The sequence below is a fragment of the Ips typographus genome, linkage group LG13 (genome assembly GCF_016097725.1).
Source record: "Ips typographus isolate SLU linkage group LG13, UJ_Ityp_2.0, whole genome shotgun sequence".
NCBI classification, from domain to species: domain Eukaryota; kingdom Metazoa; phylum Arthropoda; class Insecta; order Coleoptera; family Curculionidae; genus Ips; species Ips typographus.
The window spans coordinates 6,776,375-6,800,492 of NC_138434.1; the positions used below are offsets into that span (position 1 = coordinate 6,776,375).

General features: G+C 37.0%; 1 protein-coding gene and 2 long non-coding RNA genes across 4 annotated transcripts; 2 read left to right on the top strand and 1 right to left on the bottom strand.

The window, feature by feature from the left end:
* Positions 1-1,293: 1,293 nt before the first annotated feature.
* On the bottom strand, positions 1,294-5,227 carry LOC145737335 (piwi-like protein Siwi). The gene is made up of 3 exons (XM_081991974.1): positions 5,118-5,227; positions 4,702-4,831; positions 1,294-1,920 (listed from the first exon to the last, which is right to left on the bottom strand). Exons 1-3 carry the CDS (start codon positions 5,225-5,227, stop codon positions 1,294-1,296), a joined length of 867 nt encoding a protein of 288 aa, XP_081848100.1.
* Positions 5,228-5,679: 452 nt separating this feature from the next.
* On the top strand, positions 5,680-8,029 carry LOC145737084 (uncharacterized). 2 transcript variants are annotated; one of them, XR_014180219.1, is made up of 5 exons: positions 5,682-6,108; positions 6,159-6,274; positions 6,329-6,529; positions 6,597-6,817; positions 7,858-8,029. It is a non-coding gene; the product is annotated as an uncharacterized LOC145737084 (long non-coding RNA). The 2 variants fall into 2 exon arrangements; XR_014180218.1 differs by having other exon boundaries at positions 5,680-6,274.
* A 5,178-nt stretch (positions 8,030-13,207) lies between these two features.
* On the top strand, positions 13,208-16,912 carry LOC145737135 (uncharacterized). Its single transcript, XR_014180266.1, has 2 exons — positions 13,208-16,044; positions 16,108-16,912. It is a non-coding gene; the product is annotated as an uncharacterized LOC145737135 (long non-coding RNA).
* The last annotated feature ends 7,206 nt before the right edge of the window (positions 16,913-24,118 follow it).

Here is a 24,118-nt window from a genome sequence, read left to right on the forward strand (position 1 = left end):
CGTCCTAGCCATAATGAAAATATTGCAATTCGATTTGATATGCTTGAGCACTATGTTGTACCTCAAGAAAAGCAGACCAAATGCCGGAACTGTCATACAAAAACAACTACACGGTGTCAAAAATGCGATGTTGGGGTCCATGTGAAATGTTTTGTGCAGTATCATAAAACCTGAAATGTTTATTACGTAATTTAAGTTACATATGTTACTTTCCTAACGTCCTAAATATAGGCCTAGCCCTTTAGGGCTTATGCGTTCATGTTTTAATGTCATTTTGCAATTACCTGATTCTTCTCCCCTTAATTAATAAAGATAATAACAAAAAAACGTGTTTGTTACGAAAAAAATTCTTTAGGCATATCTGGGTTAATAAAAAGCGCGCGCGAAGATTAATAATTACATAATGGTATGTAAAAAAGAAAATAAATATAAAAAAATTAATAAGGGACAAATGAAAGGAAAAGTATATTGGGAAAAAAAAATAAACTACGAGCATATGCGGTAATTAAGTACCGTAGTCAAAATATGGGGCGTTAAATTCCACGGGTTTACAATTTCAAAAATTATATGAGTTGCTAAATGTAATAAATAAACGGTTGCAAAATGTAACTTGAAGATTTTATAAAAGTCAAACGGGGCACGTAAGAGTAAGATTACAAAGTTTCAATATTAGGACGTTAACTGTTTTCACATGAAATAATATGGGCAAGCGGCGCTTGATAAGCATATTACAAGTTTTCGAAGAATCGCAGTAAGCCTTTACAATGTATTAAAACAAATCCAGTGACAGGCAAATGGACAATTTATAATATAGGTTTATATTATATTTAAGAAAAACAAAGAGATTTTTTTTTTAGTGTATAACTTAACTAAGGCTATTATCAATATGCCTATATATTTTACAAGGGATTTTATGATTATAACGGGAATGGTAGACAATAAGATTAAAATAGCAGTAGGTAGTAATACGTTTTTTATTGCATTTAACACTGACGGGAGTAGCTATGCGAAATCAAGAGCGAACAAGGCTTTGGATCAGACTCGGTAAAAACTAATACACGCCACTGGAAATGAAAACTAGAATCAGCAAAAGTTAAAGGTCCGGGCATTTCTCTAAGGAGACTGGAAACGCTGACGATGAAAAACCAGCCACGGGACGTCAGACCGCGACCACAGTTGAGTCGGTTTGTGATCGTGGCCGCGGTGGGAATAGACACATTAAGCCGTGGTGACCTGCCGCGGAGGATGATCCCAAATCGGCTCCCGTCAAGCTTTGTCATCAATACGATAAGTTTAGTTGCTGTATCCGGTCATGACAATACAACCAATAAGACGCTGCTGGAATTCCTGACGGGAGTTTCTGGAGTTGCCGCATTCCGTCAGTACGTCGTAGCAACTGTCAATCCTCAACATCTTAAATGAAAGATCCGTAACTAACATAATGTGAGATTCAAATTGTCGCATTGAAGTCAAGAAACCAGGCATTACTTCTATGTTGTGCTCCCGAATATCAATCTTCATGTTCGGATCAAAATAGGTCCGTCCGATGAGTTGGAAGTTCATATAAGCGAAACACTTCTTGATAATAATGTTCAAGAGTTGTAGATAGTGATAATCGCCGGCGGACACTTCTCCCACCATACGAATGTTAACGGTCACATTCTCACCAGACGCCTCGTTTGCCACGACAAATTCGCACGGCTCAGGACGTAGCCGATTGGGAGTGTAGAGCACGGTGCCGTCAAACAAATAACCCGTCAAATTAAATTGACGGATGCCGATAGCGAGCAGTTTTTTTCTCGTTTTCGTGTCGTCAATGTCCACGCTAAAATCAACCCTGTATTGATTTAAGCCCCACCGTTGGGCTGACAGTAGTTGAAAGTAGTTGGCTTTGAGTCTAATAGACACTCCATCCACCCCCTTCTTATAATAATATAAATTATAATTCCTGAGGTGTATCCATGCGGTCACCTCAGCCTCATATAACTAACAAATGGATACCCGCGGTGTACTTTGTGGTCACCCCGATATAATTCAGTCCCGCTCCTGTTCGTCACTAATTAGATCACGAACCACACACCATGGCAATCGTGAAAATACAGTTCTGGGAATTGTTCCACTTGCACATCCAGAGCAGTAAACAGATATGTAGTTCCAGACTCCAGACACCGTCCAAATTGTCTTCAGAAGCCATGTTTAGTGCAGTGAAGTGCCGCGAAAAGAAAATAGAATCCCCGAACAAACAATAGTGCGCGGAATATTAGTGAATCGCGAGTGAAAAGTCTCCCGCCTCAGTGTTAAAGCATAGAGACATTAAGTTTTTTTTTACAAACTCTAGAGGTAAGAAAATAACAAAAACATTTATTTTTATTCCTATTGTTATATGTTTTCTTTTATAATTTTTCTTTTGGGGTATGAATCGGGATATTTTTAATTTTAATTCTGTGAAAAACTAGGGGCTATACTTGGTTGATTAGTGTTTACATGTAACTATGATAAATTTTGTTTGTGTCGTAATAAGGGGGAAAATCCATTAAGGATATTTTTATGTTACCTCTTTGTTCTATATTAAGATTTGAAGAAAGAGATTAGAATTTGTGGTGTCAAATTTCTGTTATATTGCCACCATGATTAAAAATTTAAAAGTATAATTAATTTAATGTTATTTTGTTTAGAAGACTTGCATAGTAAACTTTCTGTCAATATAGTTAATATTGTGAAAAGCTAGGGCCTACCTTTTGTCGGCCGGGGGAATGTGTCACAAGTAGATTTTCGTTAATTACTTATTCAGCAAATAATCGGCCACTGACCGAAACAAGTCATCGACCACTTGAGTCGCAAAATAAGCAATCGAACCTTTTTAGAACGGAAGCTAGCTAAGGTGTTGCAATCGCCAGTTAGCAATAAGTCATCAATTGTTCGGACAATGATCCAAGTGCTTAGACAAGCAATTAAGAAATTGAACTGACTAAGGGATCGCAAGACCTTACAATAAATAGCCGAGAAATTTGGAAGGAAGGGTTAGTTAGAAATTATCCGCGAAACTAAACGGTTCGGTCGCGAAAGTGAAGGGAACTCTACCCTGACACTTACCCTCGTCCAAAATGGTTTGTGCATTTATTATTATGTAAGTACAAACTCTGTAATTTATGAATAAGCCAACTTGTGTCTGACAATGTGTATAAAATCTAAAGTCTTCAACTTTACTAGTTTCTCTCTATGAATAAACGTTGTTGTTTTTGTTATCCAATCTTTGAGTTTAACTTGACTACGACCCTAGCCTACACGTCCCCGCGTTACGACTAAAAATTAGATCGTGACAATATCAAAGCGTTGTTGAGTATTGACGTAGTTAAAAGAGACTCTTCGACGGAACTAAGAGGTTTATTAGATACTCTCATGAAAAACTTAAGGGCTCTGAAACAGTTGGGGCAACCGACAGATAATTGGCACGTACTTATAATTGCACTGTCGGCAGAAAAATTAGATAAGTCATCCAAATTTGAATGGGAAAAAATAAAAACTCTTAAAAACTCGGTTCCAACTTTTGAGGAGTTTAAAGTTTTTCTAAAGGGTAGAGCGAAATTGCTTGAGTCTTGCAAAATATTTAACACACAGATGGACAAATAGATAAACGTAAATCTAATACTACTCGTGGATTTCTTGCGACCGAAGGTGACGTAAAAAAGAATGTAAATACTCCAGTGTGTCAATGTTGCAAAGGTCTCAGTCAGGAATTTTTGCGTTTATCTATTGATGATAGGTCTAAAAAAGCTATGGCATTAAAACTGTGCGTAAACTGTTTGCGCTTCGGACACTATTCAAATCAATTCAAATTCGAAACAAGATCGTAGCTTAAGTATGTGGTCTTTATTTACTACTTGGTTTACAATGAACTAGATCTTACCCCCAGACTAGGAGGGCCGCTAGCACCGCCGCTGGCAGGACGCGCATGGAACACTTTCCGAGAGGGGGTGTGTAGATGCGTGGGTGTGGGGGTAGGGCGTAAGGCCTTCTGAAGTGCCGCCAAGCGGTACCCGCTCGATACGAGCAGGGTGCCCCTATGTCCGGCACGCCCAAAGGATTTACTTAAGGCCCTGCAAGCCCTCTTGAAGTGTCGCCAAGCGAAACCCGCTCGATACGAGCAGGGAGCCCCTATGACCGACACGCCCAAAGGACTTACTTCAGGTACTGATAGGTTCAAGAGTTCGGACGGTCACCTCTTGGTTGCGTAAGAACTCTCGTCTTTTCAGCCTGGATTTCCAAGAAGGTATCGAGCCGTCCGGGCACTAGAAAGTTCGGACTGATGCTCGAAGACCGACCTAGAGACCAGTGATCTTCGATGGCTTGAGACGCTGATTAAATACCCACATCGTGACCCCAATTTGTCGGTCCTGCTGATTCAGACAGTGCACTAGGGGAGACCGGGGCCCGACTAGGTAACGGAACATAGTGAAATTTATGTTATTCGTGACATCTCCCCCCTCTGAAGAGTGTTCGCCCCGGACACTTAACCCTAACTTAACTGTATAACCTACGTGCCCCATGGCTTTATTTACAATGTGTGACCCTTCGTAACTCAAGTTTACTACGCTCCTCTTGTTGTCTCCCATGCGGTTCTCCTGGAATCTGTCACTCCTTCGTGGAGGGCGGCCTTGTCCCGCATCGGCTTGTCTTCCTGTGCGCCAGAGCACCCGTTACCCAGTTCGCGGGTGGTGGCGCCCTCTGTTGACTTTCCTTGTCACCTTTGAGGTGCGCGGGATGGTCGCTCGTTTCGTGGGTTCCTAGGTTGTGCTGTCCTGGCGGGAGAGGGCGTAACGGTTTGGTCAACCTACTTAAATAAGTGTTTTGTAAGTTATGTTTTATTGTTTATACTTATTGTTTAGACTATGTAAGCTTTTTTATGAAATATACTGAGTTTGCACCCTACTTACGCAAAATGTTACCCTTACAACTTATTTTATTGTTCAACTGGTCGCCGAAGTGTAAGAACAAAAATAATGGAGTCAAGTAAGTTTACTTTTTCCCGCTTCTCTCTATTTTTCTCTTTTTTCTTCTTCTCTTTCTTCTTTTAGCCCCGTATTACCAAGGCTTCCCCTGCAGTCGACGGCGGTTACGGTCCCGGCTGCTGCGTCTCCTGCATTTCGTCCGTCCTGATTTGCCCCAAGTATGTTGATCTAGGAGCCAGTTTGGGACTGCCAATCGCTTCCTGCCATTTCATCATCATTTTTTTTTTCCTTTTTAAGGGAATTGTACCGGAGGTGTACATCTTCAAAGTGCAGTTTGGTGATTGGCCCCCCAGCTACCCGGACACGCATGTCCTGCTCCGCGAGGGGTCTTTTTGTGGTCAGATCTGCCTGATCACCTTTACCCCTCGCCTTCGGCGACCTGTTTTACACCTATATTATTAGTATTTACTGTTTTTTATTTCTAGTCCTAAATATATCTTTATCCTATCCAGTTGTTTTCTTGTTCTATGTCAAATTTGTGTGACCTGGCTTATTGCTCGTCTATTGTGCGCGCGTCTCCTGTCGCTCTAGTTGAAGAGCCACACCTTCGGTCAATGTCTTGCCTAATTCTGTTGATTCGTCAATTTTCAACATGAAGGTTCTCGGTACCTGATGGCGTCCTTCTGCCGCCATGCCTGATATCTCTAAATTTTCCTGGCTTTTCTGCTTTAGGCCTTCAGTTTTGGTCTTCTGACGGGGTGATTTGTGTTTTTTACGGGAGGTAAGGTAGTGTTTCAGCAAGCCGTATAATATGACGCCGATTATTAATCCTCCGATTAGCCACGTTGTCACGCCCAGCCAGTATTCCCGCGTGCCCCCCTCGGATGCTTGGGGGGCCCCGTTTTCCGTGTGGGCTGTCTGTGCTAATGCGAGTAATGTTGGTCTCCGTAATAGTAAGTAAATTACCGCTATTGATAAGACTATGTTCCACGTGAACATGAAGGAGTGGTTGCCCTGGTGTATTTCCACGTGGGCGAGGTGTTCCTGTCTTTCCCATTCACTGTCCATGTTTAGCCTTACTTCTTTTCCTGAAGTTAGGTTGAAATGTGGCAGGTTTGTGGTCCAGTTACTGTTTAGGCATTCTGATAGGTTATGGAAGGTAGGTAAAAATGCCTGGTTATCTGATGGTTTTAATACGAATGTTTTTAGGTTAGTCCATGCAGCTGGTAGTATGTGGCGTATGGACGCTGGGTTTTCTTCGTCTTTGCAAGGAAATCGTTTTTGGATGACAATGTCCTTGTCTACTAATAGCTGGCACTTGCATGGTAAGTTGATTTTTAATGCCCCTGGTAGTTTTAACACTTCCTCCCCGAGTTTAGTGGTGCTTTTAGGGTAGCTGATTGTCGTGTTTGTTTTTGGGTGCGTGATGAGGAATTCTTCGGACCCTGTTTCTGATATGATCATTAGGTTCGACTGGTGGCAATGCATGGGGCAATGTTCCGCTATGTCTTCCACTGTGGAACCATGAAACAGTTTTCGAGCGCACGAAGGGCCTTGTGTTTGGTCGCCGGAGAATCTTGGTAAGTAACACAGCCTATCTTGAAATGGTTTGCATTCGTGTAGTGCAATGCCTGTGATTTCTTTTAGGACCGTGGTTCCCTGGTTATTAGCCACGGCCATCATCAGTGGTGAGTGCTTTAATGTGCATGTCTGACCCTGCCATGCGAATGGGTTTGTCTGGAGTTGGAATAGCTGCCACTGATGGTTTTTAGTTACTGTTGGTACCTTGACGTGTACCACCAGCTGTTCTCCGGAGAAGGTGCACTCGCTTATTGGTATACGGAAGTATGATGCTAAGTTGGATACAGGTATAGCCAAATCGATGTTGTCTTTCTCTATTTCGTCTTTTATTTTATTTAGATCGCTCCTTAACGTCTCAGGTTGAATTAGTGACAGTGGTATATGTTTATGTCTACATTCTTGTATTGCGGATTGGCTCCGCATTCTCCTAATTAGTAAGATCATTTTCCTTGCCATCCCTAGATTTGCTTGTATGTTTGCCTCTAGAAACCCTGTCGCTAATTCCCTTCCTGCTATTTCCCTTTTCCGAACCTCGTTTAGGAATTCCTCTAATATGTGCACCCTGTTTTCTGTAGTCTTGATTGCCATGTTGGTTTCTTCCTGGCAGCGTTTCTGTTCTTCAGAACGTGTGCTGATTAGTTTCAGCGTATTACTCATAGCACCATGTAGGGCATTTATATGTGCTTCCAGTTTACCCTCTTCCATGGACATTGAGTCAAGTTTTTCCTGGGTTGCTACCCCGCAGCAGTAATTAAGCCCGTCCGCAATGAATCCTAGTGAGAACGTTCGTTTCTGACGTTTTGTCTTCCCAGACTCTGTCCACTCCGGGTACCAAGCTGCTTTGTACTTGTCCATCTCTATATCTATTGCCTTTTCTAATTCTTCCAAGTGTTTTTTGGCCCTGCAGTATAACTGTTGGCCATTGCTCCCGCAATTATCTACACGTCTGAACCCTGGTTCCGGGCTTAGTTCAGGTTCTAACCAGGGGATAACGTATGTCAATGGAATAGTGCCCTCATAAAGTATCGTTTCTGGTAGTGTTTTCCATGTTGCTCCAGCCGATACTTCCACATGTTGTGTATCCGCCGTGCCGGGTCTACAAAAATTGTTTTTATTACTGTCTCTGTTCCATGTAGGCCGACCGACTCGTGCTAGTCATTGTTCCTCTTCCCTGCATTCTACGTCTGAATCTACATCGGATATGTCCCCCAATGTCCATTCATCATAGAATGGTAAAATCCTCCCTATGTGTACTATATCCGTTTTCTTTCCTTTTTCCTGTTTTACTTCGTAATTAACCTCACTGAGTTTTTTTGTTATTCTGTAGGGACCGAACCATCGTAGCAGCAGTTTCTCACTTTTTCCCACCTTCCTGATTGGGATAAATATTTTCACCCTATCTCCTACCTCAAATTCACCATTTCTGTGGTATTTATCATAAATGTCCTTGTCCTTCTCTTGTTTTTTGTGGATATTATCCACAGCAATTGCCCTTAACAGTAAAGCTTTCTCTCGTAATATTATATGGACAAAAATTTTTAGTAAAAACAGACCATAGACCTCTTGTTTACTTATTCTCTATGAGAGACCCGTCGTCCAAATTAACCAGAATACGATTGGATTTAGAAGACTTTGACTTTGATATAGAATATATAAAAGGAACAGATAATGTAGGCGCAGACGCCTTATCTAGAATAAATATTTCGGATTTGCAGGAAATCAGAAACACGGCTCAAATATTAGCAATTACCAGATCAATGACTAAGACAAACCAAAATTTGTCTACACACTACTCAGTTCAGTACTTCTACAGTCCAAAATAAACACACTACTACTGGGGATAAACAATTATCACGTACTGAAGAACCTCAGATTTATGAAGCCCTTAATAATTATAATGTATTGAAATTTCCTTCCTTAAGATTTGAAATTGATAAAGAATGCATTCACATTATTATTAATTATCGCAAAAAGAGCGCTCGTTGTTGGCTTTCAATTACTAATGGCAATTTTTCATTACCGAAACTATTGTCTAAGCTGAATAACATGGCTGGTGATAGTAAGTTTACACATTTGCGATTGAATTTAAATGACAAGATTTTCACACGGTGCACCGTAAATGAATTAAAGGAAGTAGGGCATAAAATACTTTCAAAAGTTAAAATTGTTTTATGTAAAGAAAGAAAATTAATCATAGACAATGACGAGAAACTTAATTTAATCAAACAATTTCATGATGATCCTATGCTAGGTGGACATTGTGGTCAGAAAAGATTATTGAAAAAATTAAGGTCATTTTATCTCTGGAAAAATATGTCACGTGACATCGCTAAATATGTTAGGCAGTGTCATAAGTGTCAGGTAAATAAAGCCGCCGTTAAACACATAGAACCTTTAACTTTGACTCCAACTCCTCAAAAAGCTTTTGACATTGTCTGTATAGATACAATAGGACCACTTCAAAAATCAAATCACAATAACTGTTATGCAGTGACGCTTCAATGTGAACTAACTAAATACATCGTAATACTTCCAATACCCAATAAAGAAGCTTCCACAGTAGCACGAGCTATCTTTGAAAAATTTATCTTAGTATATGGACCTATAAAAGAAGTAAGAACTGATTTAGGAACAGAATACAAGAATAAAATTTTTGAAAGTTTAGCAAAAATGTTAAATACGCCGCATAAAACTAGCACTGCGTATCACAGTCAGTCCATAGGTGGATGCGAGAGAAACCATAGAGTTCTTAATGAATTTATGCGAATGTACATTGATCAAGCTCATACAGATTGGGATATATGGACAAATTACTACACTTTTTGTTATAATACGACTCCTAGTACTTATCATAACTACACACCTTTCGAGCTAGTATTTGGTAAAAGAGCAGACCTACCTAAAATATTTAATGGTTCTCGTGTAGATCCTTTATACAATTTAGAATCGTATGATCAAGAATTTCGATTTCGGTTGCAGTTAGCGCAAAATAAAGCTCGAGACTTTCTTGAAAAAACCAAACAAAAGCGTAAGTTGTATTATGATCAGCAAACTAGTCGACTACAAATAAGCCCGGGAGATTTTGTGCTTATAACCAACGAAGATCGTCAAAAACTAGATTCTTGGTTTGATGGTCCGTTTGAAGTCATATTAATTGAAGGTCCAAATTGCATTGTTAAAGACAATAACAACAAGCAGATTAAGGTTCATAAAAATAGAATTAAGAAATATAATGTCTCTTGATAATTAAGTTTAGTTCTAAGTTAGATAAACAGGCCTGTCTGTAAATATTGTAACTATTATAAATATCGAAAGTACACAGTGTAAATACCCTAAATACTGTACGTACATTTAATTTATAGGTATATTATACTATTCTTAGCATTCATCGTGCCGGTAGTGTTCAACGTGCGAAGTGTTCAGTTATTAGTGTTCCTACTGTTTTTTTATTGTGGGCAGAATCTTAATGGGTCGTTGGTATTATTGTTGGTTTTTACTGTTTAAAACACATGAATTATACGCAAATTGGGATAGAAATATATTTAGGTTAGGTTAAGTTAAAGTACCACTGACTATACTTTATGTTATTGCTATAGTCGGAAAAGTAGTAGGTACAGAGAAAATTTTATCGTAAAAGTAACTATATTTTGAGAGTGTATAGCTTTAAGTACTAAAGATTGCAAATTTGTAATTAAATTAACTTAAAACAGTTTTAATTAACTTGGCATCAGTAACCTTTTTTTTAGTAAAGTGCCCTTTGCAAGTGGCCATAGCAAAGGTTATTCTCTAGGAAAAGGAGGTGTAACATAGTTAGTTGAAATTGTAACAGTTCATTGACATGCATAGCTAAGTATTATTATTAATCGTATTGCATCAATCGGTTCGCTATTATAAGTATTTTATGTATACACAGCAACCTATATTATATTGTATGAGTAGGCATAATAGAGTACGATAAATATAAGCGATTTATTCAGCAAATATATATTGAATACAGGGAACTTGCCGGAGTATAATTTACTACCTTTACACCGGATTATGTTAGGACTTTGGCATTGCATGACATAACCGCTGTCAGTGACTTGACTTCTTTGTGTAAACGAATAGAGAACAGTCTCTATGTTTCAAATCAGTACCGACCAACTACACATAGAGGTAATTTAATGGAACCTGATCTTAGTAGGCCAGGCTTTTCTGGAAATATTAGTTCTGTTTCCTCCAGTGTGGTTTGTTGGAATTGTAGGAAACGCGGTCATATTAACACTGAATGTACTGCCAAAAGGAGTTTGTATTGCTACAGTTGTGGTAAAGAAAATTTTACGAAGTCCAACTGTCCTAATTGTTCAAAAAACGTCACAAGACCTGGCAGGAAGACCAACAATCCTTCTGTCAGGTCGACAAAAAATTCTCACAAGAAAGAGAACAAAAAAGACAGTCAGTAGTGACTGATCTTTTGGATTGGCATAAATGGTTGGAACAAGTGAAATTTTTTTTGTCTGAAAAAGTTCCTATTGTTGGTGATAGTCAGGTTACTGAAGACGGTGCGTTGTCTTTGTCCACGAAAATTTCCGTTAATCCTGTTTGTGCTAAAAAATCGTTTGATGACCGTCCATATTTAAATGTTAGAATTTCTGATTGTTCGTTTTTGGCTTTGATCGATAGTGGTAGTTCTATCTCTATTTTGGGTTTTGATGGGTCTGAAAATTTTAGTTATTCCTTCTTTAAAACATGAGTATATTTTGGGCATTGATTTTCTTAAAGCATTTAATATTCAATTAAATATTAGAAACCTGTCATATCAATCAATCTTTAATTCAGTGTCTGTTATAAATAAGATTCAGTCTGCTGAGGAGTTAACTTTGGCACAGACTGAAGAACTCAATAAGATCAAGGATCTGTATAAAGCTATTGCACCAAAAAATAAATTGGGTTTAACCCATTTAATTAAACATACCATTAACACCGGTAATGAAAAGCCTGTCAAACAGAGACAATACCCATTATCATATGCAATGCAAAAGTGTCTTAACGAGCAGGTGGATGAAATGCTGGAACTTGGTATAATAGAACCTTCTAATTCACCTTGGTGTTCGCCTATGTGGCTTGTCAAAAAAAGTTATGGCTCATTTAGAGTGTGCTTGGATGCCCGGAAGCTTAACTCTGTTAGTATTCCTAGTGCATATCCAATGCCTCTTATTGATTCTATTGTCACCAAGGTTCGAGACGCAAAGTTCCTGTCTTCAATTGATTTAAAGCAAGCTTTTCATCAAATTCCACTTGATGACACTTCAAAAGAGAAAACCGCTTTTGCAGTGCATGGTAGAGGGCTTTTCCGTTATAAAGTTTTACCTTTTGGATTGAATGATAGTGCCCAAAGTATGTGTCGATTAATGGACATGGTTATAGGACCAGCTTTAGAGCCTTATGTATTTTATTATCTTGATGACATTATTATTGTCACACCTGACTTTGACACACACTGTGAGATTTTGAAAAAACTATTTATGCGTCTTAAGGATGCTGGTTTGACTATTAATTTGAACAAAAGTCAATTTTGTAGGTCGTCTCTCAAATTTTTAGGTTATATTGTTGATCGTGATGGGCTTAGGACCAACCCTGATAAAGTTTCTGCTATTTTGGATTACCCTGTTCCTAAAAATACTACGCAAATTCGTAGACTTGTCGGTTTGATAGGTTATTATCGTAGGTTTCTTAAGGATTTTTCGTCCCTATGTAGTCCAATTACCGATCTTTTGAAAGGGCGTAAAAAAGGTCAACCTATTGTTTGGACCCCTGAAGCAAACATTGCTTTTGCTAAAATTAAAGAGGCACTTACTACTGCTCCTGTTCTTGCCAGTCCTGATTATACCAAGCCTTTTAGTTTAATGTGTGATGCTTCTGACACAGGAGTTGGCTGTGTGTTGTATCAAGAGGAGGACGGTTTGGAACACCCTATTGCCTATGCGAGTAGAACTTTGAACAAATGTCAACGTAAATATACAACCACTGAAAAGGAATTGTTAGCTGTTTTGTTTGGCATTGAAAAATTCCGATATTATTTGGAAGGGACACATTTTACGGTCCATACTGATCATTCCTCTTTAGTTTGGTTGAATAACATGAAAAATCCTTCTGCTCGTATAGCTAGATGGATTGTTAAGTTATCTCAGTATTCATTTAATATTGTGCATAGAAAGGGTGTTGCCAATACTGTAGCTGATGCTCTTTCGAGAAGTTTGGAAGATGTTGCAGTTTTAAATTTGACCAATCTAATTTTGGATAAATGGTATCGTGACATGTTAGTGAAAGTTCAAGAATCACCTGATAAATTTCCGAATTTTAAGGTGAAATGTTTCCAAATGGAAAATTGTTGTACCTATGGCTCATAGACAGGAAATTCTTGAAAAGTTTCACGATCATGAAACAGCCGGTCATTTAGGCATCTCTAAAACGTTGTCTAGGGTTGCTGTACTGTATTATTGGGCAAATATGCGAGATTCTGTTTACCGTTATGTTAGAAAATGCACTATTTGCGCTGCTAGTAAATCTAGTCATTTACCCCAGGCAGGTCTTATGGGTCAATACCGAAATGTCAATTTTCCTTTCCAGTTATTGTCAGCTGATCTTATTGGTCCTTATCCAAGATCAAAATCGGGAAACCAGTACGTTCTTGTTGTGGTGGATTGGTTCACTAAATTTGTACTTGTGCACCCTATGGCGAAGGCGACTTCTAAGGCCATAGTTAAGTTCATAGAAAATCAAGTTTTTCTTTTGTTTGGGGTTTGCCAAATTTTCTCTTGTGACAATGGTAGTCAGTTTACTAGCAAGGATTTTAAAAATCTCATGACTAAGTATAATGTCCAGAAAATTTGGTATAACGCTAGATATCATGCACAAGTGAACCATACTGAAAGAGTCAACCAAGTGATAATCACTGCAATAAGATCCTACATTCATGAAAATCACAGGGATTGGGATAAATCTATTTTCCAAGTTGCCCAGGCTATTAGACTGGCTAAACATGAAATTACTGGTTTCTCTCCTGCATTTTTAAACTTTGGCAGGAATATACCTGTTGATGGTTCATTTTATGGTTTAATTAGTGATAATGCTGACAATAAGGTGGAAATTTCTGATAAAGTGCATAACCCCAATACAGTTCAGGAATTACCTAACATCTATGAAGAAGTTCGGAAACGACTTCATAAATCTTACATTCAAAGTAAACAACGTTATGATTTTCGAAAGAGAGATGTTAAGTATCATGTTGGAGATCAGGTCTGGAAGAAAAATTATGTTTTATCTAAAGCAGTAGATGGTTTTGCTGCCAAGTTGGCACCTAGGTACATTCCGTGTACTATTTCTAAAGTCCTCTCTAATTTAGTATACCGTTTGGTTGACAGGGATGGAAATAATTTGGGAGATTGGCATGTATCCGACATTAAACCGGATGTGACTTTAAGTGACGAGTCTGAGCATTCTGATGCTCATTCGTCTGACTGATTATTGAGATTTAGTTTTTGTTAGGATTGACTCTAACTTTGTATGCAATTCCGTCGGTTTAATAGGTGTACACGAATTGAGTCGGTCGTATGTTTTCTAATTGATTGAATCCATAATGAACAAGTTTTTGTTTTCTTGTTTTGGTGATAATGACATTTGTTACCTAACATCTTTTTCAATAAGTGTCATTATTAAGGGACAGTGGCGGGTACTTATATACTCAATTGTTTAATTGAAAGATTCTGTGGATACCGTATTACCCAGAATAACACATTTTAACATCGTGTATCATTTTTAATTTAATTTAATTTGACTTGTTTATTATTGGATTTAATTTTTCTCGATTGTGACTTTAATTGATTGATTTTCCCGCTTTGGATACTCCCCTTTATTTGTTTGTTCAGGAATGAGTGTTACCGTGTGGTTAGGGTTCCTGGAATGATTTGGGAGTGTCAGGGAGTATATTTTTCCTCAATTGTGACTTTATTGATTTTTCCCGTTTTGGATACTCCTCTTAGTTTTTTGTTCAGGAACGAGTGTTACCGTGTGGTCAGGGTTCTTGGGACGATTTAGGAGTGTCAGGGAGTCAATTTTTCTTTTGCTCGATTGTGTCAATTGTTTTTCCCCGCAACTTGTATGCGTTAATGTTTAATCTTGCGTACATGTAGGGAATTTCATTTTTTTTTCTATTCTCTATTTTGTCTTGTTGTCAGTTTTGACAATTTACCTGATTTTGACTTTTACCGGATTTGACTTTGTAACCACTTTGCTTTGTTGTAAAGGGCTGAGCGGAATTGGGTGCCGCCATAGTCACTTAACCTTTAAGGTTTTTGGGAGGGTAGTTCATGGGGGGAAAGTCTTAGAGTCCCTGTAAGTACCTTCATGGCCCTGGAGTACGGAGACTTTCTACTGTGTTCGACCTCAGCCCCAATTGCTTGGTTGAGTGGGATTTGGCGTCAGTGGTTTCGTTCGGAACACCCCAGTAGATTTAATTTTTTTTGTGTGGTTACTAATACACTAACCGTTCGGTGTATTTTTCGGGTTTTCTAGAGAGGGTTCCTATCAAAAACCTTTCCTTTTGTTGGTGGACGATTGTCTTCTCTTTCCTGTTAGTTTTCTTTATTTCATTTCCACCTGCCAGGTGATTTGTTTTGGTTTCTCTTTCTGTGGTTTTCCTGAGCGTTGAGTCCTGTCTCTGTTTATCTCTACCGAGACCAATGAATGAGGTTTCCTCTCACATAACGAGGTTACGCAACGTTGGTTTCATGTTCAACCCCGTTTTAATTTTCTGGACTTAAACCGGTTAGAGATTTGTAGGGTCATGACGACTTCTCCAGGGAATATTGTTTGAGTGGGAGACTGGAGCGAGTCAACTGGTACCTTGTGTTTTTTTTTCTCCTCTTCAGAGCTACTTCATAGCTGTGATGAGCTTCATTTTCGTTTGAAAGGTTGTATGTCTCCTTCAAATGGTATACTGGCGCCCATCATTTGTTTTCTTGATTTTGGTGGTTTATCGTCTTTTGGTTTGCTTTTCTTCAGGTCAGTTTCGAGGTGCTTTTTCACTTAAAAAAAAAATTGAACAAGTTTAATTTTTTTTTTTGGTTACTTAGGGGAGTGTGTTACGTACGAAATAGAGTTTTCGTCCGTTAACTCGTTTGATTTGTGTTTTTAATGTACATGGGCCTAGTTACACTAGTAGACCGATTCCGATCGCTTAAATCCTCCAATTGCACTTTGTGCACATTTTGTTGTAAATGTGGGTGCGTGACCTGATAAGTTATCAGGTGCCGTAGTCACGTGATTGGTTTCGATTTTTGTCGGGGAAGCGTCGGTTTGTGGTCGTGTTTCTTTGTGTCAGGTGCCATGTGGCCTATTTAATCACCCCACTTTGTGATATCGGTCTCTTTACCACTACAGCACCCGAACTGCCGACATCTGATCTTTTTTCTGAGCGGTGTGGCGCGTGTGTGATTTTGAATTTTTAATCCGTGATCATCTGGCCGAATTACAGGTAAATTGGTTTTATTGTTAGTTCTTTTGAATTGTTTTGTATCGGCCCAATTTTCCAACACAGCATTGTGTTCGGCCCAACCGGATATTCAGAGATTTTTCCAATCGGAGATTCAGGGACTTTTCCAACCGGAGATTCAGAGACTTTTCTAGCCAGAGATTCAAAGACCTTTCCGACCGGAATTTCAAGGGTTTTCCCGACCGAATAACATTTCAATCGGGGACTGAATCAGCCTGACTGGGGCTGCTTTGTCCAGAGTTTTCCGGACCAACCCACGTGTTGGAAAAGCCGACCACCGGCCACAGAGTCTCAAAAGGTCAGAATCGAACCACCACAATTCCTCACTTGATTTAGTTTTATTTAATTTTATTTTTTTTTTTTAGTTATATTAGTTTGCTCTAAACAACTTCAGCACTTGTCATCACCTCTGGTCACCTTTTTCGGTTGCCGGAACAAGTGTTGAAGCTGTTTGTTCGTTTTCCCTGGTGTTCTGCTGTTTTCTGCCTTAGGTACCTGTCACCAGTCTCTGGACCCCATTTCCTACCTGGACATCAGCGGTGGCCACTACTGACTACTGGGAAGAGGATACTGGAGGTTCCAGGACCCAAACATCGTCTTAAGAACTGGTAAGGGCAGTTAGAGACAGTTTGGCACTGGGAAAACTTTTCCTGTTTTTTTTTTAAATTTCAAATTTAACTTTTCTTGTTTTTTTTTCCATTTGTTTTAAATTTAACTTCAATTTTGTTTTCTTTTATTTTAATTTAAATTCTTTTGATAATTTGTTTCTCGGCAACTTTTGTAAATTTTTGTAAAGTTGTAAATATTGTAGTTTTGTTTTTTAACTTGTAATATACACGTGTACATATACCGGTTCGTTTGATTTCCTGCAGTATATCCAAGTGTGTTCATCTATAGCTAGTTATGAACTCATGCAATTAATCCACGACCTTGAGCTATCTAATTAAAAAATGTTGAAATCTCATTAACGTGAGGTTTCATCATAACATTAAAAAGGGCATGCTTGAAAATTACCGATGTGCTTGAAAATTACCGATCCATTAGCATATTGACTTCTTTGCTGCTGTTACTGCTCTTTGAACGAGCTTTTTACAATAGAATTGTTAATTTTTTCGGATCTAATAAATTACTTTCTAGCTTTCAGCATGGTTTTCTGCGGGGTAGATCTGTGGAGACAGCAATTTTTGAGTTGACCTCTGAGATTTCAGAGGCTCTGGAGGAGGGAAATCTCTGTGCAGGGCTCTTCGTCGATTTGTCCAAGGCGTTCGACTGCCTTAACCATAAAAGTCTACTTTGTAAACTTAATAGATACGGTATTAGGGGATGTGCTTTCTCGTGGGTAGAGTCCTATCTCAAAGGTCGTACTCAGTATGTGACAATAAAGGACAAAAAATCGGAGAGCCTTCAATTGAAATTAGGTGTACCCCAGGGCAGTATACTGGGTCCTCTTCTTTTCATTATTTATTTGAACGATCTGCCATATGCTCTTCATAATGATAACTGCTTAATAAACTATGCAGATGATACTAATTTGATCATAAAAGAGGCAAGTCTATCAAAATTGGTATTGCGGATAGAAGAACAATATGACTTAATAAAGAAATGGTTTGATAGTAACGGCTTAATTTTAAATTCAGACAAATCACAGTGTGTTTTCTTCAAAGTCAAAATTGGTATACAACGGTGTTTTCCTATCGTTTTTACGTTATGGCATAATTTTTTGGGGCAGTGGAACAAATCTGGATAAAGCTTTTATTATTCAGAAATTGGCTATAAGAATAATATTCAAACTGCAATACCGAGAATCGTGCCGCGGTGTTTTTAGAAGAAGCGGACTCTTAACCGCCCCAGTATTATACATTTATGAGTGTGTTGTTTTTTTAAGGAAGTATCCTGAAAAGTTTCTCCGTTTTGAAATAACACATGGTTTTGACACGAGAAATAAATTATACAGCTCCAATAGAATAGACCTTGAGTGAGAAAAACTGTACCTACTCTTGTCTTATGTTATACAATAGGCTGCCTGTATCATTAAAAACAGTGACAGGTTTGAACAGTTTTAAAACATCCCCTCATTTGTACCTTTGCAATATGAAGCCATACTCTTTGGGTGAGTATATGAATTTTATCGGCCCCACCAGTGCATGCTCATGAAGTGTAATTCAATGTTTTGTTGTTTTAAATTTGTTGTAATGTTCGATTTTAAGGTATATTACATAATTGACAATTACATGCTAAATTTCAGTGTAACGCGGTTTTATTGATTGATTTTTAATGATTTATATTGTATTCATTTTTAAATTTTAGTGTGCATTTGCACTTTAATTCTGTATGACCTGTTTCAGACTTTGTGTACTTACGCAAATATGTTTTGAAATAAATGCCTTTTCGATTTTTTTGATTTTTTGATCTCATTTAAACAATTTGCAATACGTTGTATTACATACCTTACAGTGTAGGTATATCATGCTAGAAATAGTCTAATTAAATGTATTGTCTTGGGCAAGAAAAAGGCCTTGGCAAGAAATTGGTGAGCCTTCCTGTTCTACTTCTGTTGTTCTAGCCAGTGAGGGTACGCCCCCTAATGTGGAAGAAAACTTAGAGGAAACACCAAGAAAAACGAAACTCAGAAGGTAGCTATTCCAAGCTGTAAGCAAATGCCGTGTTAAAGAAAAAAAAGTGAGAGTGTTAAGGCAAAAAATAAGACGGTATAAAAAGAAAATACTATGTTTAAAACAGGTTACTAAAGATCTAACAAACAAAAATTTACTACCTCTAGAAAATTCCAGGGTACTTAATAACTTACCTGGAAAAACCAAAAAATTACTGAACCGTAAGTTGGGAAAAAAAACCAAAATATTCTCCTGAGTTACGGAAATTTGCTATAACCTTAAGTTTCTTTTCCCCAAAAGGTTATGATTATGTTAGACAAGCTTTTGACATATGCTTGCCACACCAAAGTACCATTGGAAAGTGGTTTAAAAACATAAATGCAGAACCTGGTTTTACTACAGAAGCTTTAAACATTTTAAAATCTCATGTACAAATGTCCACAAAAAAAGTATTGTTGTTGGCACTTATCATCGATGAGATTTCTATTCGTAAACAAGTAGAGTGGGATGGAAAGAAATTTCATGGTTACGTGAACTATGGCATTAATCTTCAAGATGATGACAATGATATGGCAAAGGAAGCTTTTGTAATCATGATTAGCTGTATTAATGGGCAGTGGAAATTGCCAGTGGGATATTTTTTGACAAATGGCCTAAACGGAAAGAAAAAATGTTCTCTTTTATCTCAGTGTATACAATTAATTCACGAAACAGGTGCTTTTGTAGTATCATTAACTTTTGATGGAGCACCATCAAATGTTTCTATGGCCAATATTTTGGGTTGCCAAACTGAGTTTCAAATTTTAAAACCATTTTTTTCCTTTAATGAAAAAAATATTTACATTTTTTATGATTACTGTCATATGCTAAAACTAGTATGAAATACATTTGGGGAGCGAAAAAATTTTATCGATGACAAGGGAGAACTTATTAAATGGGATTTTATTAAAAAGTTGGAAAATCTCCAAAATTCGGAAGGGTTGCACTTAGGTAACAAGATCCGAAAAGCACATATTCATTTCTTTAAACAAAAAATGAAAGTTAAACTGGCAGTACAGCTGTAAAGTAATTCAGTTGCTGATGCATTGTCGTATTGTGAGGAGGAACTGGCGCTTGAAGAATTTAAAAGGTGTCAACCAACATGCAAATTTATTAGAATATTTAATATTGTTTTTGACATATTGAATAGCCGTTCGCTTGTACCTCCAGGATTTAAAAAAGCACTTTGTGAAAAAAATATTGTCCTTACAACAAATTTCATAAATGAAGCAATTAGTTATATTTTTACATTAAGGTTTGCTGATACTGGTGAGCTAGTCATAAAATCTACAAGAAAAACTGGATTTTTGGGATTCATTATATGTTTAAAGAGTGCACTGCTTTTATATAATGAATTGATTTCCCAACAAAATGTTTTAATATATCTGCCTCTATATAAAGCCAAGATCATTTAGAGCTCTTCTTTAGCTCTATACGCTCCAAAGGTGGTTGGAATAACAACCCAACCAGTCGACAGTTCAGTGCTGCATACAAAAGATTGTTAGTTAGGACAGAAATTCGAGATAAAGGAGTGGGGAATTGCATCCCTCTAGAGGATATCCCAATTTTGACAGGGTCAAGTAGATTTAAAAATCCTGATTTAAATATTAATTTGAATGTGTCGAGACTACTTTCTGATGATAACCCAGAAAAGTATGCATTACAAACAATTTGGAGTGAACACGAATATATAATGAATACTAATGTTATTAGTAACTGTTCACTACAAATTGTTATTTACATAGCAGGTTTTGTGGCATATCAACTTAAAAAAAGTATTAAGTGTGAAGAGTGTTTAGGCGCTTTAAGTGGTAATCGGGAAAATTTCCTAAATTCATTAATAACAAAAAAAAATCGTGGAGGCCTTACATACCCTTCTAAGGAAATTATAGAAATATGTAAGATTTCTGAACATTTTTTGCGGATTAATACATTAAACCTGACAAAAACTAATATTGTAAATATATTAAAAAGCAAAATTATGTTTAATTCAATACAAAATAATTATTTTAGTAACTTAAACGATCATGTTTTAAATTGTAACACAAACCATATTTATTTTTTAACAGAATCCGTTATTTTAAAATACCTTAATATACGCATACATTTTATAACAAAAAGGCAGTCTGAAATTACAGATCCTGTTAGAAACCAGTTAACAAAACTAATATTGTTTAAAGGCCAATAAGTTTGCACAACTTTTGTCTCATGTAAATATTTATTTTTTTATAAGTTTGTTAGGTTAGGTAGTTTAATTATTGTTAATAAATTTTTAGCTAGATAGATAGTTCTACTAAGTTTTCATAATAATAGTTATAGTTTTATAATATTATTATAATAAAAATGTACCTATGTATTTTTTAAATATACCTGAAAATAACAGAAATTAGTGTAATACATTGTGTCTATTGATTTTTCCCACATTAAACAACTCAAAAGTAATAATAACTATAATTATTTTTTAACAAAGACTACAACAAATTCAAACAAAATGGAAAAACAACCCACATAACTGGACCATACTAAATCCTCTGTGTCTCACAAGACAGACAAGACAATCTCGCTTCCTATTTCCTACAACTACCCTACTAGAACACTTACACATAGCATAATCCTCAAAACTACGTTAGACTAACTTTTTTTTTTTTTTAATATGTTATTTTGTAAATACTTTACCTAGTTAAGTTATACTTTATTTTGTAATCATATTACAGTATGCATTTCTAATCACATAGGCAGAAAGACCAAACTGGTCGATAGCCTGTTTCGTTGTAAACGAAATAAAGATTGTATATATATATATTTTTTAACATTATTATTATTATTATTGTGTTAGTAAAAATCTACATTCGCTTTTGATGATACGCCACTGGGTCAATCGGTCTCGTGACAGATTGCTTCAGGACGATAGATGACAGCACTGAACACCCGATCATGACACACCCGGATTTGACAACACCCGATTATGACCTCAACTTCATCTTTTGGAGCAAGTATTATTAATGTTTTCTGTTTTTATGTTTCAGGTAGCAGCCATGACCAATCCAGCCAGGATAAAGAAGACCAACCCACCCCACCAACGACTTTCCCCCCGGGTGGCGAGAACTTATTCTCAAAACTTTTCTTCACACTTCAAATGAAGTCGCAGATAATCAGAATGTGGCGTCAGATCACGAAGTTGCTACTTACACCTTAACTAAGTCGCAATTTCAACCAGTTTTAAGAAGTGATAATTCAGTTATGAATTGTCCGCTATATCAAATAACTACTCTCAATCTCAGGTTTTGTTAGCCACCGCAGTCGTCACCCTATTTACAAATTCTGGCAAACATATACAAGCTAGAGTTGTGTTTGATAGTGGAAGTCAAACATCTTTTATAACAGAACGATTAGTTAAACAGCTACAATTACCTGTTTCCAATTGTAATGTTAATGTTATAGGAATCAACCAGAATGTCTCAATTTCAAATGAGATGATTGACCTTAAAATTAACTCAAAATTGAATAAATTGCATACTTTCACTGTTCCTTGTGCTATTTTAAAAACAATAACAAGCAATTTACCTCAAGTACCTATAAATATAAATGCCTGGAAAATACCTTCAGAAATTGAGTTAGCTGACCCAACTTTCTTTAAACCCAATGCAGTTGACATTCTTTTAAGTGCAAGTAGTTATGCAGAAATGCTCTGTGGAGAGATTTTGCATTTGGGTAAATGTATGCCAGTGCTTCAAAAGACCCATTTGGGCTGGATTCTTTTCGGTAGCATTCCTACTGCTCAATTTAATGTTAAAAATAGTTTATCGTTTTTTACAAGAACTTCTAGTTCAAATGACAATGCTTGTATTACTAAAACTCAAGTTGAAAACACTGACGCTTACTAGATTTTGGGAATTGGAAGAAATTTCAAATCTGCCAATTTTAACTCCGGAACATGAACTTGCTGAAACTATATTTCAGAATTCTTTTAAAATTCTTGATGATGCCGATGATGGTAAAATTCAAGTAAACCTACTGTTGAAATCTCGCGAAGAATATTTAAAACTCGGAAACTCGTATTCTGTTGCTCTCAGAAGATTTTTGAATCTAGAAAAACGTTTTTAGCAAAACCCGGAACTCTTTTGTAAATATAAAAATTTTGTGGACGAATACGTCTCTCTAAATCATGCGGAACGGGTGCCATTTGCTTTATCCAATGAAAATGACAAAAACAGATATTTTATGCCTCATCATTGTAATTATGCCTGCCTCAACATCGAAGTTAAGTAGCTTGACTACTAAACTTCGAGTGGTGTTTGATGCTTCTTCAAAGTCATCTTCTGGTTACTTGTTGAATGATATTTCCTTGAAAGGCTTTCAGGTTCAACCTGACTTATTTGACATTGTTGGAAACTCATACAGTTTTTTAATTCCCTGTTGTTGATCGAATGAACTAATTCGGGGATTTCATGTTTTTTTTAGTATAATTTTTTATGTACAAATTCCTCGCGTTAATGCACATTTATGCGGACAAAATCCGGCAGTACGCGTCGTACAGCCGCTTCAAATAGTCTGGCTTCGGTACCGATAATTTTGTGACAACGACAAGAGCAGGTGAGTCCTATTAATGTGCATCGTTTAATTTAAATACAGTCCACTTAAAATCGTATGTTAAACACAAAAGTCTATTTGCGACATTTTGGCCACTTCGAGCCGGATATTTTCTCGAATTAGTTCATTTCTCTTCAGAAATATCTAATTAGTATTACATTACTTATATCCAACAATTAGCTCATTTCTCTTCAGAATTACTAATTGCTTGGCAAAATCGTCACACAACAAACATTTTTGAGCAACTCATCTGCATGTTGTGATTTGTACGTCGTTATTATTTTACTTTAAAACAACTTGAACACTTTTTTGCTGTACACTTGATCACCCGTACATTCGGGCATTTTAGGCATTTGGGGTTTGGGCTATTTTTAGCTTATCTGCGTGCGATAAAAACCAAGTTTGTAGTATACTTTCAGTTTGGGTCGACAATTTCTTAAACCAATTTAAAATATAAATCTGATTTAAATTTGTATAGTAATAACAATAAGCTAAAATGACGGATGCAGATATCATTGTCGAACTGAATAAACTTAGACTGCGACGTAAAGTGTCATTACAAAGATTGTCAGAAATTTATAATTATGCGGTGAATAATACCGATGATCAGTTTTATAAGCAAAACTTGTTTGCAAGATTGGAATTTGTCGACTCTATTCATGATGAGTTTAGAGAGTATCATAACTCCATTGTTTCTTTGATTTCAACTGACGCGGAATTTCAGTTAGAAGATAAAATTCGAAGTCTAGCAGATAAATATGTTTATGACGTTAAAGGGAAAAAATTTGAACTTACATTGTTTGAGACTGCTCAGC